At 45.7% G+C, this 16,460-nt stretch overlaps 1 protein-coding gene across 22 annotated transcripts in view; it reads right to left on the bottom strand.

The window, feature by feature from the left end:
- Nucleotides 1–15,874, bottom strand: part of MAP4K4 (mitogen-activated protein kinase kinase kinase kinase 4) — a 177,516-nt gene extending 161,642 nt beyond the window's left edge. For all 22 annotated transcript variants that reach the window (XM_029231543.1, XM_029231541.1, XM_029231536.1 and 19 more), the window contains exons 1-2: nucleotides 15,712–15,874; nucleotides 15,307–15,372 (exon numbers count right to left, since the gene is read on the bottom strand). In XM_029231543.1, coding sequence (XP_029087376.1) covers nucleotides 15,307–15,372; nucleotides 15,712–15,768 — 123 coding nt within the window. In that variant the 5' untranslated portion in view covers nucleotides 15,769–15,874. The remainder of the gene's footprint in view (nucleotides 1–15,306; nucleotides 15,373–15,711) is intronic.
- Nucleotides 15,875–16,460: the final 586 nt, after the last annotated feature.

A 16,460-nucleotide genomic window follows, 5' to 3' on the forward strand; every position in this document is an offset into this window, starting at 1 on the left:
ACTTAACTGCACCCCAGAACAAAGCTCCAGAATACTTATAGGAAGCACCCAACAAGGTAAAATTCATGTCTAACATCCACGCAAAGATTACCAGACAGGAAAACATAACCAACAGTGACGACAGTCCATCGAAACCAACCCAATACTGGCATAGATATTAAAATTATAGGCAAGGACACTAAACCAGCTATTATAACTGTATTCATATGTTCAAAAGCAGAGATCTAGAAAATATTTTTAAAACACCCAAATCTTCTAGAGATGCAAATACAACATCAGAGATGAAAAATACATGGGATGGAATTAAGGGCAGAGTCAACAATGAAAAAGAAAGTTAACATGAATGCATAGCAAAAGAAACTAACCAAAATGAAGCACAAAAAGAAAAAAAAAAGATACATCAGTGAGCTGCGAGACAACTTCAAGTGGCTTAATAAAACATTCAATGGGAGTCCCCAAGACCAAGAAGAGGGAAGAGAAGTGAGGGGGGAAGAAAAAAAAGAACTGAAGGAACAGTGGCCAAAAATCTTCCAAATTTTTTGAAACTTCTAAACGCACAGATCCAAGCTCCCAAACCCCAAGCACAAGAAACGTGAGGAGAAGTACACCAGGGCACACCATAATCAAATTGCTCAACACCAGGGATAAACGGAGACTCGTAAAAGCAGTCAGGAGAAGGAAAAAAAAAAGACGTAAAAAGGAACAAAATAAGAACAGCAAATTTCTCAGCAGAAACAATTCAAGTGAGACAACAGTGGAGTAACATCTCTAAGACAAGGGAAAAAAATAGCAACCTAGAATTCTATACTCAGCAAAAATATCTTTCAAAAACAAAAGCACAAAAATTTTCAGACATACGAAAACTGAAAGAATTCATCACCCAGCAGAACTGTACTACAAAAAATGATAACATAAGTCCTTCAGGCAGAAGGAAAATGGTACCTGATAGAAATATGGATTTACACCCAGGAATGAAAAGCACCAGAAATGCTAACAACCACATGGGTACATGTATTAGGGTTTTTTCTTACTATTTATATCTTTTTAAAAGATAGCTGACTGGGCTTCCCTGGTGGCGCAAGTGGTTGAGAGTCCGCCTGCCGATGCAGGGGACGCGGGTCTGTGCCCCTGTCCGGGAGGATCCCACATGCCGCGGAGCGGTTGGGCTCATGGGCCATGGCCGCTGAGGATGTGCGTCCGGAGCCTGTGCTCCGCAATGGGAGAGACCACAGCAGTGAGAGGCCCGCGTACCGCATCGCGGTCAGCTAAAGATAGCTGACTGAGCAAAAATAGCACCAATATATTTTGAGATTTATAACATATATAAAAGTAAAATATATAACAAAATACTATAAGGCGAGGTAGGGAGAAACAGAAGTGATACTACTGTAATGTCGTTATATTACATATGAAGTATTTACGATTTGAAGTTAAACTGTGATAGGTTACAAGTATGTACTATAAACCCTAAAGTAATGTATGAAACAATAAAGTAGAAGTTACAGCTAATAAGTCAGAAAATGGAATCACAAAAAATGCTCAATTATTTAATTCAAAAGAAAGAAAAAAGGGAAAAAGACAAACTACCAAAGAGACAAAGTCTTCTGTAGAAAGAGCCAGAAAGAAATGAAAGAAGGTAGGTCAAGGGAAAAAAAATCAACATCCTATGTAAAATTTAGCACATTTTAAATCACTTTTTTCATATAATAAGTAAAAAAGAGAATATATATTTTCAGCTAATTGAGTAGCAAACTGATGAAATGTCTAATTCAACCTTGGGGTTGATGACTGACAGAGGCCTTGTTTAAACAAAATAAAACAAACTTTTTTTCACATTTTGATGGCTGGCATTAGCAATTAAAAAGGTCTTTTCCAGTGTGATTAGAGAAAGGTTAGAAATATTTCACTCGATATTAAATTTTTTTCAAAAAAGCCCACAAGACCATTTTACTCAGTAAGCTCAGGAAAAGAAAATTATCTTTTATCTGTATTATCAAAAAGCAAATACATAGCACCTAAAAAGAAATGCAAAACCTCATCTTTGAAATCATTTCCTTGTATAACCTAACTCCAGAAACTTATTAAAAGCTATCTGAGTATCATAAGGCTGTCTGTACACCAGCGTTCCCATTTCACAGAGGTCGCTTGCAGCCCTAAGGTCGGGGGTCCGGCGGGTAACCATCCCACCACGTGTTCCCCCCTCTCTAGGCCATCCGTCTCCAAGTATGAGCACCACGTGTTGCTCACAGGAAGCCCTGAGGTTTGGTGAGAGCGCACTCCCCACCCTACTCTCTATGGGGATGGTGTTGCTCACAGGACGCCCTGAGGTTTGATGAGAGCGCACTCCCCACCCTACTCTCTATGGGGATGCTGAGGGTGCTCGACCAAGAGCTGCTAACTCCTAACTCAGGACAGTCCGGACACCACGCCAGCAGCAGACAAAGGATGCAAGGCCTGCCAAGAGACAGATGCTCCAGGCAACTGAAAGGGGCAGGCAATTACCATAATCAATGGAACACACCCCTCCTATCTCTATTCAGAGTTCTATTAACCAAGATGATGAGCCATCAGCTCCACGCTCCTCACCCATCTCAGCCTCAACCAGGGACTCTGAATTTAAACCATAAAGCTTCACTGTGTACCACGTGCCTACTGTATCAGGTCCAGCTTAGCTATCCACTCCCACGGGCCGCTCTTCCCCATCTGCAATATCCTCCTCCTCAAGCTACGCGCTGCACAAGGCACGCGCTGACCGCTCTTCTTGTCCACTGCCACCAACAAGGAGCCTCGAGGGATGCCTGGCACACAGCACGTCCGCAGCGAGCTCTGGAGTAACAGGACTGAGAGGAGAGCTGCCTAGCAGAGCAGGCTGAGATATCTCACAAACAGCGACACACAAACCAGATACTAAGCCCCCAAGTCACTGAAGAGTAAAGAGCTGAACATTCACAAGTCTTCTGGCAACTAAGGGAAGGGGCAACAAGAGCGTATGAGGAGCATGTGGACACACGGAGATGCCAAGTTCAAACAGGAGAGGCCCTAGCACTGCAGGCAGGCCCCGCGGGTGAACGAACACACTCAGTGAATCCTGCGCCACCTGAGCCACGCTCACTGCCTGACTCGGATCCCAATAACCCGTGTGTCCCTGGGATGCACGACCCTGACTTGGGTAATATTCAGTCTTTGACTTGAGATCTCCAAACTGTATAGTCAGCAAAACTACACGGCAACTACATAGAGGGTCCCAGAGTTACTGCTGGGGCAACGGTTCTGGCTGTCAACAGTATTCAGTTAGTATCATAAACAGGTTAGAATATAGCTCTAAGTATAAGAGTTTTCCAGAAGTATACTAACATTAAATTTAGATTTGATCTGAATGCACTGAAGCCCCCAATAAAAGATATGATGAACTGGGAGATTGGGATTGACATATATACCCTAACATGTATAAAATGGATAACTAATAAGAACGTGCTGTATAAAAAATAAATAAAATAAAATTCAAAAAAAATTTTCTTTAAAATGTAAGATGAAAAAAATACTCTAAAAGGTACACCTGAAGAAAATCAAATGAGCAACTGTATTCCCCCATGTAACACAACAAATCATTTATTTAACTTGGTATATGCCCTTCTGACCAAAGATACTAGATTTTGTTATGTTTTTTCAAATCCCGGTGAGTCAATAGCTTCTGTCTGAGATAAAGGAAAACTCCAGTCTTTAGCATCACATGGCAAAGGGCTGACTATTGACAATGGAATCCCCCAATAAAATGTGAGAAGGAAAAACCGGTTTGGTCTAGTTCCTGATACCAATGACCTCACTGATAGTGAACAGTTTGTCTTTATGGCGATAAGAAACTGTTTTCATGTTTCAAGAAATGACCTAAATGCAATGATGACTAATACTAAGAGTGGGGAAGGTAAAGGTTTCAGGGAAGCAGAGACAGGCGGCCGTGTCATCAGAACCGGGAGGTGTGGAGTTATGCTGCCGAGAAAGGGGTAGACCCGAGCAGACACATGCCCCCTCTTTTCTCCTTCTATGTAAGGCTCCCAGGTGCAACTCTTCTGAAAGCATCTGAGATGCGAGGCCCAAACACCTGCTGAAGGCACTCCTCCCAACAGCCAAAATCTAGAAACAACTGTGACGTCCATCAGCTGGCGAACTGGTGGACAAAACACAGCCCGTCCATACCCTGGACACCATCCAGACATAAAAAGGAACAAACTACCAGGCTCAGCGGCATGGACAAACCTCAGAAGCATTATGCAAAGTGAAAGGAATCACACACCAGCGACCACACGTGGCATGATTTTATTTATATGCAATGTTCAAAAAGGCGAATTTATAGGGACAGAAAATAGACAGCGGTTGTCTGAAGCTCTGGGATGGAACAGGGGTTCACTGTGAAAGGGTAGGAGGGATCTTGCTGGGGCGATGGAAGTGCTGGACACTGATCTGTGGGGACAGCTGTGCCACTCAGTACATCTACTAAAAACCCTTGAAATGCAGGCTTGAGGCGGGTGAATTCCGTGATATATAAAATACACCTCAATAAAGCTGTTTAAAAAAACAAACCCGTTGAACAAACTTCCGTGTCTCCTGGAGGCTGGTGTGGGACAGCAGTGAGCCTGGGGATGCCCACCCAGCACGCCCACACGGCACCCGTCCCTGGGTTGCATCTCCCACTTTAAGTATCAGCACTAAGGCGCTGCTCCACTCCTGTTTTCGTTTTTGTTGTTGGCATTGCTGTTTTTGTGGTTACTGCTCCGGATGAAAAGTAGCCCACACCTGAACAAAACCACAGGTGTGAAATCAAAGATGCAACTTCTAATTGACTCCTGGTCTGGGGGACTGATCACATGAGTCACAGGGGTTTATTCCCATAAAACTGATTATAAGAAGCATAAAGAGATCAAGGGGAAGAGATGACAGCGCAGATTGTTACTATCAGGTTTTGACAGCTAAAATATGGATGGAGCAGGGACTTCCCTGGTGGTCCAGCAGTTAAGACTCCATGCTTCCACTGCAGCGGGCACGGGTTCGGTCCCGGTCGGGGAACTAAGATCCTGCATGCACCAAGGTGCGGTCAAAAGAAAATAAATAATAAAATAAAATGCAAGAAAACAAACGACTTAAAAAAAAAATGCAGGGACTTCCCTGGTGGCTCAGTGGTTAAGACTCCGCGCTCCCAATGCAGGGGCCCCGGGTTCGATCCCTGGTAAGGGAACTAGATCCCACATGAGTGCCGCAACTAAGAGTTTGCATGCCCCAACTAAGGAGCCCATGTGCCTCAACTAAGGAGCCGACCTGACGCAACTAAGACGCGGTGCAACCAAATAAATAAATAAATAAATAAATAAATTTTTTTAATGGATGGAGCAAAGAGAAAAAAGTTGTCATCTAAGTGCCCACTGAGGGGACACCAAAAGTGAGGCAATTTGCACAGAACCCTGAGGAGATCCTCATTTGGAAGCAACTGATACCAAACAAAGTATGAGGCTAAAATGAGGAGAGGGGACACTTAGTGGCACAGTGCCCCAGGCCCCCTTTCTCTACCTCACAGTCTGGTGGCTGCCCCACGTCACTCCACACCACTAGGAAACCAGAGGTTCAGGCCCTGAAGAAGCTGAAGGAGAAATGCTCCAGATGTGAGGACAGGAGGGAAAGCAGCAAGCCACAGGGCTGCAAAGCTAAGATATCAGACAGTACATCTCCAGCCTCCTTCCTCCACCTGAGCCCCACAGGCCAATAAACACATGCACGGCCCCCAAGCAGGAAAAGCTTCTGGGTGTTCTTCTTAGAGAAACCCCAAAGAAAAGCCCTTCAGATGTTCAGCACTGGGGTTCCCCATCCACGAGAATATACTGGGCCCATCTGCACTCCCTAAACTGAATTACCAGCAGTCAGCAGCCTCCAAGTCACTGCTAGTGCCTCAGTCAAATACGAGCAGAGTCACCCATCTCCAAGTATTTAAGGACAATCTTCAGCGTTAAAGACAAAGACCCAGGACTTCCCTGGCGGTCCAGTGGTTAGGATTCCAGGCTTTCACTGCCGAGGGCCCAGGTTCAATCCCTGGCTGGGGAACTAAGATCCCGCGTGCCACATGGCATGGCCAAATAATAAAAAAATAAATAACCCAAATAAACAAACAGGAAAACTGAAATCTGGAGGAAATGGGGGGGGGGGGGGGGGAATGCCGGAGACACAAGAATACCAACCAAAAGAAAATACCTGTATCTACACTCAGTATCCTCAGAGAGATTAGATAAATTCAGGAAAGAATAGACGCGTTTTTTTAATAAAAAAACTGAGAAAGAGGGCTTCTCTTATAAATTAAAAATATGACAAAGCTAAAAATTCAATAGAAATATTGAAATGGAAAGTCAAAGACATTTCATAACAGTAGAACAAAAAGACAAAAATAGAGGAAAAGATAAGAAAATAAATCAAAGAGGTGACTCACAAGACTTTCAGAAAGAGAAGGCAGGGAATTTGGAGGGGAAGAAAAAAAAATTTCCCAGAAAAAAAGGGCAGCTCCTAAGAAAAAGAATTAACCAAGCACCTGGAACAGCAAATGACAACACAAGACACTCATAAAATCTAAGAACACCAGGAATAAAGAGAATATCCTAAAAGCTTCCCCAAAGAAGTTTAAAACAGGTCACACTCAAAAGACCAATGACTTCAAAATTCCAAGAGAAAAATGAATATTCACCCTAGAATATTTTCCACCTGCTAACATATAAATCCCACGTAAAGGAAGAACAAAAGCATTCTGGGTCATCCAAAGACTTAAAACCTTTACACCCCAGGCACCCTTACTTACAAACCAACTGGAGGATGTGCTTCAGGCAAGAAAGGCAGTACACCAAAAAAAAAAAAAAAAGACTGTGGCATCCAGGAAACAGATGGTCCAGGAGCAGAGCTATGCACCAAGGTGGGAGGCCAAGCATACCTGGCCAGCTCCCCTCCAGGGAGAAAAAAGCAGAATCTACAGGTTATCTGAAACAATGAGTCATCTAATGTGTTTAAGTGTTTAGAAAAACTGTTGATAAAGGCTGAACTTTGCTAGGTACTTGATATTAACTTTCAGGGCGTTTGAGGTGGAAGGTAATGACAAGTACATGGAAAACTAAGCAAACGAAAATGGCAGCGCAAGGGGGAAGGAGTGTTTAAAAAAGAAAATGTCATCATATTAGATTGCTTGGCTCAGAGATAAACAGTATAATACAAACAATTATCATTTTAACCCCAAATTATGATATACTCATTTAAGGGAGGGGGACAAGTATAATAACTGATTCTTCACGTGGGACCACACCAGTAGTTCAAGAACTGTAACCACCGTCCCAAGAAGTCAGTAAGTGTACAAAACTGATAAATCAAGAAAAAGCCATGTAAGCGTATAATTTAGAAATACAGCAGTCAATTTCAAATGGAGCAACTAAAAGCACTGAAAATAGATGTCGGGCTTCCCTGGTGACGCAGTGGTTCAGAATCTGCCTGCCAATGCAGGCGGCACGGATTCGAGCCCTGGTCTGGGAAGATCCCACATGCCGCGGAGCAACTGGGCCCGTGAGCCACAACTACTGAGCCTGCGCGTCTGGGGCCTGTGCTCCGCAACAAGAGAGGCCGCGATAGTGAGAGGCCCACGCCCCGCGATGAAGTGTCCCCCGCTTGCCACAACTAGAGAAAGCCCTTGCACAGAAAGGAAGACCCAACACAGCCATAAATTAATTAATTAATTTTTTTTAAAAAGACATTAAAAAAAGAAAATAGATGTCCCTTGGGAATAGGACAACTCCAAGTTTTGATAAGAGAACTTTAGTTTGTCACCTGATTGCAACTATGTGCATTCCTAACTTTGGCAAGTGTTTGAAGGTCCTATCTGCCATATAATGAAAAGAAAGTTTTTAAGTCATAGCACAAAAGTGGGGGCTTTTTCCTTTCTAATAATTTAATAATTAGTTAAGATTAAAAATTGAATAGCAAAACCTGTCAACACTTGGCCATATCTGAGATACTTGCAATGTCCCAGGGATGGAAGGCCAATTCCGCAGAAAGAGGGAAGCAGCCTGGGCTCCAGCTCCCTCCTCCTCGTGGAGGAGGCCCCCAGTTCTCTTGCTAATGCAACACATCAGCCCAAGGGCTCACAGAGAGCCCTGTGCAGACTCGACCCTGCCAGTTCAGGTCTCCCGCAGGTCTGCTCTGCTGACTGGGGTACGACCAGGTAAATTCAGAAACTGACGACTGAGGAAAAACTTTTATATCAAGTTGACAGGGTGACATGATGTCCTTTGATTCTAATAACAAAAAGATGCTGTACATAGAAATGGATAAACAACAAGGTCCTGGGAATTCCCTGCCAGTCCAGTGGTTAGGACTCCAAGCTTCCACTGCAGGGGGCCCGGGTTCAATCCCTGGTCAGGAATCGAAGATCCCGCATGCCACGCGATGCAGCCAAAAAAAAGAAAAAAAACCCCACAAGGTCCTACTGTATGGCTCAGGGAACTACATTCAATAACCTGTGATAAACCGTAATGGAAGAGAATATGAAAAAGAATGTGTATATAATATGAAAAGAATGTAATATATATAACTGAATCACTTTGCTGTACAGCAGAAATTAACACAACATTGTAGGTCAACTGCACTTCAATAAAATAAATATTAAAAAAAAGATTCAGGCTGGCATTTTCTGTGTCTATTTTTTCACCTCCCTTTTCTGGTCACGTGTTTGAACTATTTCAGCCCTGCGGAGGCTGGAAAGCTCTCTGGGGTCGGGCACATGGGCTGCGTCCGGGTGGAGGGCCTGGGGAGACAGCGCCATCACAGGGTGGTACACATCTGGCACGCTGTGTCCACCCCGTCTTCCCTGCACTCCTGGAGGGTAAACACACTGCCTGCTTCCCACACCGTTGTGTGACCAGGCAGGCAGGGCCCAGCTCCGGTAGCAGCACAGTGAGTACTGTAAGTGGCAGGAAACCAGCCCTGTATGGTTAACTGGTGTCCCCAAATTAGTTCTAAGTTCCTCACAATGCTAGCAGATGTCAGAGTTTCTAAGATCCCAGTTTTTAAAACTTTTGAGAAGTCCTAAAACTTATCATTCTGTCCTCCCTTTGAAATTCTGACAGAAAACAGGGCCTCGCAACTCTATCCCTGCCAACACATCACTCACTTCTCTTCTGAATGATGCCAGCGGACTTCTATCACTGAGCCAGCCTCCTAACAGAATATCATAAAAACCTAAGACTTTGGCTGCCACGCTGGTCACTGGTAATATAACATTGCCCTGGTCTCCGTTCTCTTCCTGGCCATCCCTCCCTAAGTCCAAAAAATGTATCCTGATTCAATTCTTGGGTTACCATATTATTACAGCAAAATAACTGTCAATCAAATCTTCCAAAAGTACTAGGTAATCTCTACCCTCTGATAATCACGTCCCAGTGACTATGTAATCAGGTCCCAAATTACATACTAAATATATCTTAATATTTTAACACCGGTAATTCAGAGTAGTATTAAAGCCAACCTGAATTCACAAAAAATCTGTTTGTAGTAAATATTCAAAGAAATTATTTGCAAGTACTTTACAGGATGACCCACAAGCCGCTAGCTATATATCTAGCTACTTGTGCGAGAAACAAAGTTTTTAAAACAGTGATTTTTAAAAGGTGAGGTGGTGACCTAATATTGTTTTGACCCGTAAAATTATCACAAACATAGGTAGTGTTTGATCCTGAGAACTCACTGTAAATTAAGTTCTTGACTCCAATACAGTGAATGGCCACACAGTCAACTTTTGTACATTTTCCTTTATAAGATGAGAGTGAAGTTTCCAGGGTATCACGTATCAGTGCTGCCCTCTGGGCAACAGTCCTGCTTCGGCACCGGAACCACCTGGGTCTGAAAGCAGTGCACTTACACGATCATTTACATGCACTGCTGTCTGCCAATTTAAATCATTAGAATAGAGGAAAAGTGAAAGCACTGTTACTAATGATAAGAAGCACATGCATCTAAACTTAGTGCCGCTGAGAGATGGAAAGCACCTGATGCTCTGAGGATGGGCAATGTCTTGGCTCAAGACGCTGTTCACAACCAGGTGCAAGTATTTACTTACTAAAACAGCAAAGAAACAAAAGACCATGTATGAAATGCATGTGTCAAAGCACCCATCTCTAGGTTAAAATGTATTTTAGTTTATAATATTTTTAGTTCCCTGGGAATGAAACTCCTTAGATTATTCCTTGGCTTAGCACACCTGCTCAGGGATTCATTATCTCCAGAGTAGGATATATTTTTTCAGAAATCATCTTTGCTTTTCAAAGGCCAATCCACAAAAAATCTATGAACACACACACTGTACCAAAAGTGCCCCCAGATAATGTCAATATGTAGAAACAGACATAGATCCAAAATTGGTCAAGAAAAAAGGCAAAATACAGGCTTGCAAGCTATGCAAATAAACACTGTATTACAGAGTTTCAAGCAATAAGGAGTTAAAAAACTATCACGAGCAGGGTTTTATCTGCTGGTTGGTTTTTCTGCAAGGCTTCTGACGTTCCTGATTTAGTTTAGGGCCAAAACAGTTTTTGGAAGTTTGGGTTGATATTTTTTAAGAGAGCCACACACCTATGTGTGTTCAACAGGGTTGGTTCATCCCCCCTCCCTTAACCCAGGGCCAGAATCCTTCCAGCGTGAAGGGACTCTGTGTCTCAGAACAAGTCCGTACATGCCACTCAGAGGCCGATCAACCCTCCTCCTAAGGAAAACATCTAGTTCTACAAAATTTATTTTGCCCCAGTGGATGTCTTTACCTCCATTTAAGAACAAGAGATGTCACCCTGACAAAGCAACATTTGCGGAACGCCCCTCCCTAAAGTTTAAGTGCTTGCTCCAAAACGTTACGAAGATGATCTTTAAAAGCTACACAATTTACATGGCACTTTATTGCTGAGCAATCGAAAGCAATTTTAGCACTTTCACAAATCCCAAGGCTCCTCCTAATCTAGCAGGCAAACAGTGGACCCGTTTAAAGGGTCACACCAAAGCCTGCAGAGAAGGAGTGGATTTAGCAAGGAGCAAAGCCCAAGAATTCACCCCAACACTCTTCTCTCTACTGCCCTGCCCTGGCCTTCCTTCCCCTCCTCTCTCCTAGACCACTGCCCCAGGCCAACCACCGTACCTGCTCCTTCCCCAAAGTTCACCTGACCAAGGCTCCTACTCCCAGGCATCCCCAATCCCAACAAAACTTTCAATGGCACCTCAATGCCAGGGAATGATGGACCTCCTCAATGCCAACACGAATAACCCCTCCCCGAGATGCCCACTACCCCCAAGCCCTACTACCATTCCCAAAGGTCACCCTCAGCCCTTTGGCCACACATACCCCCCTTTCTTCAATAAAAGAGGGGGACAGCATTAGCACAGCGCCTAACAGGTGGCCGACTCTCAGGTTAGCTCTGCTTACCATCTTCGGGCCTAGCGTAGCCTCGTCCTCAACCTTCAAGGTGTCCAGTCCACCAAGGCCCTCTCCTCCAAGGACAGGGTCAGACAGGGTCAGAGCCAAGATGCTCTCTCCATCTGGCCTGTGAGTAAGCCCTGACTCCAGGCAGTGAGCCTGCTGGATTCTCAACTCCCTAACTTCCCCTTGGGCCCCTACCATGCCATTCCAGATGCAGGATTTTCCTGCCTTTAGCCAAGACATTTTGGAACAATGGCCACTGGACGCTTGCAAGATGCAAAATAACAGTAGCCACCCCAAGAAAAAAACAAAAATGGCCAAATAAACGTTAAAAATAACAAACTCCAAAAACACAAAAACAAACTTTGATCTATCATTTCTGGTTTGGACTTTTCACATTATCGTTTCTCCCTTTGATGAAAATAATTAAAATTCACTGTATCTACTCAACATGCACAAGATCATCTTATAGACACTTCTTTTATAAATATATGGTACTCTGAATGAAACCCTGTGAACAGAAATCCACAATTTTTTTCACATTTTATGAGTATCCTTCCCTATGATCTCTCAGAAACCTAAAGCAAAAAATAAATTTAAATAGAATACAGCCTGTGTCTCAGCTCCTTTTTTAAAGGTAAAGTTACATACTGTTCAACTATACCCAGACTATTTACCATTTTTGTCAGATAGAGAAAATTATAAACTATCCCCAAGAAAGCCATTTTCATAGAACATATCAAAGCTCCGAAAACTCCCTCTCGACTCATTCACTTCATGTAAACATAGTCTTCTAAAAACAAGCAACCATTATCACTAAAAAAGTTCACAGAAAAAACAAAAAATAGAAAATATAACAATGAAATAAATTAGGACTACAGGTTGTTCAGCTTACAGGTGTTTCACCTAAAGTTATGTTTAAAAAAAAAAAGCTTCTCTATAAAAAACAAATTAGACACAAGTATTTTCCAAACTCTGATGCTAGTCACACTAATGGATGTTTAGCAACGGTAAACAACTGCTACAGTGTCAATAATCTAATCCCAAAACCACCATATGCAAATCGTACCAACAAAATTGCTAAACTCCTAGGCATGATGTAAACGGTTCTAGAAAGTAGAAGAGAGAATGGAAACGTTGACTGTCTCTGCTATTTCCACCATCTCTAAGACTAAACTTCCCAGGATCAGTTCAAAAATATGAAAGAGCTTCTCGTGATAGTAAGAGAATATGTATGAAATAATCAGGAAAATGTTCACACTGAACATCTGAAGCAAGCTTATGGTCACCGAAGGGGGAAGTGGGGGGGATGAATTAGGAGTTCGGGATGAACATATACAAACGACTCTACATAAAATAGATAACCAACAAGGGCCTACTGTGTAGCACAGGGAACACTACTCAATATTCTGTAATAACATGTAAGGGAAAAGACTCTGAAAAACATATACATATATATAAATATATATATATACACACACACATACATATGTGTCTATATATATATATATATAACTGAATCACTTTGCTGTACACCTTACTAACACATTGTAAGTCAACTATACTTCAATTTTTAAAAAAACCTGAATATTTGACAGGAAGGAATTAGGTTTTTTGGTGTGAGAACAGCACTGAGACTATCTAAAAAACAAAAAAAGATACATACTTAAGCATTTATGGGTGAAATGGCATCTGGGTTTTATGTGAAGATAATGGATGGAGGGAAGACTACAGACAAAACCAGATTAGTCACGTGCTGGTAACTGTTAAACTGGTGATCTCTCTCTCCCTAGTGTCTGGTTCAAATTCTCCATAATAATAAAACAACTGCAGGCGAGCAAAATCTCAAGCACTCTTGCTCGTGATTGTATGGCACGGTTGCACAGATTGCTTAATTCCTCGGGTTTGCATAATTTGAGAATTTCTCCTCAACTGTACTGACTTTATAGGGAGAGAGCCAGAGAGCCGGGTCACTGCCACGATCCCCAAATGCTGGGGATCCCAACTTCCCCCAAATGTTGTGCTCAGCAAATCTATCTCAAAAGATTGGGGTAAGAGGGGATGGAACCAAAGGGGGAAGGAGGAGGGGAAACCCTCAGCAGTGAACCCGCCCCACCTGCTCCTATAAAGAACCCCCAGCTCTTAAACCCTTTAAGACCCGTTCAGGTTTCACTGGCTTCTGGTTTACTTCACCAGCCTTCACATCCACGCTGACCAAAGAAGATGCAAACAATCCAACTACTGTGTAACCAGGTCAAAAACAAGCTCTGGCTAGTTCACTTGGACGAGGGCACACTCACTACTCGAATCTGGCCAGAAAAACTGGGTTAGAAAAAACCGACTGGTGCTTAAACAAACACTGGGGCTCGGGAAAGAACATCTTTCAGCCAGTTAGCAGACCACTCAGGGAGTTGCAACACAATCTTCTCCAAAATTTTCCAAAAGCTTCCAAATTCAGTTGAGCCCGGCAGGCTGAGCTCACAGGGCTCTCTTTCAAATTCAAAAATCTGGCCCTGGCCCCAACAGTTAACCAACAAAACACATGCTGATTCACTTGAGATCACCTCAGAATACTGACTCCATCCAGTTCAGGCCACAGGCCGGGACACAGCCCAGGCCAGGGGAAGTCAGGGCTGGGGAGAGGCTTTCAAGAGATAGATAAACCCTATTCTCAGAGCAGAAAACAGACAATGGGATCCACACTTAATTTGGGCGAAGAAAATGTCTACAGTCAGCTTCCAACCCCCCCCTCCATTTTTAATGAGACAATAACAATTCTTCACAGCGAACCACAAAGCCCTGCTTCATAAGATTTTTTTTTTTTTTTTTATTCTATCCCAACCTTGTACCCAGCTAGAAAACACTAACAGCTACCAAACACCCCCGGTGCAGATAACTTTGAGAAAGCATTCAGTAATAAGAAACAAATCAGGAGAGGGAGAATTTCACATTCTGTTTCAAACGTTCAAGGCCTGCGCCTCCATTACCTAGAGCTGCTCATAAACTCTAGAATGTGCACTGGATAAAATGCGCAGCACGGGTTAGTCTCACGAGGTGTCAGCTACTCAGAGCCGACTCAGAGTCTCCAGATTTGTTAGTTTCATTTACTGTTGGGGGCGAGGGGGCAGGTATTAAAAAAAAAAGAGAAAGACCTGGGGTGGGTGTAAAATCTGGGCACCCTCTCCACTCCTGGGCTTTGCCTCATTTCTGTTTCAATTACACACCTGTCAAACAGGTTATTCCTGGAATTCAGACCGTATAATCGTCACACTGTAATTCTTCCTGCTCCTGTTGCCCAAACACACACCGTTCCCCGGTTCCCCAAAACATGTACCCATCAGTAGAATGCACGCTGCTTATAAAGGAGAAGCAAGTAGCACCGAACTACGCTCCCTGGGCGCCTGGCGAGCATTCAAACGAGGGAACACGAAGACAATTCTCAAGGAAGCCAAGGCAGTGTTTTGGGATAATCACAAGCAAGGCCTGCCTCTACTGAATTTTAATTAACACACCAACTCCGAAGGCCAGATCTGGGAAAGACGGAGAAAAATGTAGGTTGTCTGATGCAAAAATGCTTGTCCGTTTTATGGGAGAAAAGTGCATGCCTAAGAGTGGAGCTTATTTCCTTAACTGAGAGCCAGGAAATGAGGTCTTTTCAGGCCAGTGTGCATATAAACTCTGCTGAAAAACAGCGGGACGGCGAGGCGAGACCCCTCTCCCAACTTCAGCCGAGCGGCGTGGCCGCCGGGCGGCGGCGTATCCATCAGCCTCCCCGTCGCCCCCGGACCAGAAGTTTCAACCCGTCCCCGGGAAACAAAGGAGGCGCCCACACCGACCTTATAGACTTGTCCGTAGGTGCCATTTCCCACCACTTCCACCAGCTCGAAAATCCCAGCCGGATCCTGGAGGAGAAGGAGGGGAGGGGTGAGCATCGGAAAGCAGCACAACAATGAATAAAAGAAGCGGGGCAGCTGGAGAGAAAGGGCGGCGACCACAGAGGTGGGCTTCGCCTGGCGCGGTCGCCGGCGCCCGAGAGCCGCGATGGGGGTCGGGGCACGCGGGGTCGGGGTCCCGGGCGGCGGCTCCGGCGGAGGGTCGCGCCCTGGGCCCCGCACCCGCGGACGCGGGCAGACAAAGGGACCGCCGCGCCCGCGGCTCTGCCCGCGGCGGCGCCCAAGCACCCGGCCGGCCAGGGCGCGGCCCCGGCTCCCCGCTCCCGGCTCCCCGCGGCCGCCACTTACCCGCAGGGAAGACAGGTCGATGTCCACCAGACTTTTTGCAGGGGAGTCGTTCGCCATTTTCCCTTTTTGCCACCCAAAACCCGGCCACAATCAATCGGTCTCTGGTGTGTTTCTGGGAGTCGGAGGCCCGGAGGGCGGCGCGGGCCCGCGGGCGAGGCCGGGGGGCGGCGGGCGGGCGGGCGGCGGCGCTCACTCCATGGCCGGGGCGGCCGGCAGGACCCCAGGCGTTGCCCGTGCCTCAGGCCCCGGCCCCGCGCCCCGCCGCGCGCCTGCACGAGCGGCCCGGAGCAGGGGCCGCGGCGCCACCGAGAGTGAAGCCCGGAGCGCGAGGCCGCCAGACAAAGATGACCGGGAGGCGGAGGCGGAGGCGGGCGCGCGGCGGGGGGCGGCGGCGCGGGAGGAGGAGACACGGGACACCGAAAACGTATTCTGAGGAGAGCAAACAGCTCCCCCTTTCCTCCTCCGGCAGGAAAAGCGGGCGGAAGCGCGCTCGCGCCCGGAGCCGGCCCGGGCTGGGGGCGAGGGGCGCGGCGCGGCGTGAATATTCAGCAGGGGTGGGGCCCGGACGGCGGCCGCGCGCGGGGCCGGGTGCGCGGGGAGGGGCAGCGGGGGGAGCGTGGGGAGCGCCCGCGACAAAGGGAAACCGGTCCGGACCCCCGGGCGGAGGGGCGGGCCGACCCCTCCCTCCCGGAGCCCCGCCCCGCCCGCCGCGCCCGGCTCCGCCAGCATCCCCGAGGAGGAGGGTCCTC

The sequence above is a fragment of the Monodon monoceros genome, unplaced genomic scaffold (assembly GCF_005190385.1).
Source record: "Monodon monoceros isolate NGI ecotype Baffin Bay Population unplaced genomic scaffold, NGI_Narwhal_1 Super_Scaffold_19, whole genome shotgun sequence".
Lineage (NCBI taxonomy): Eukaryota > Metazoa > Chordata > Mammalia > Artiodactyla > Monodontidae > Monodon > Monodon monoceros.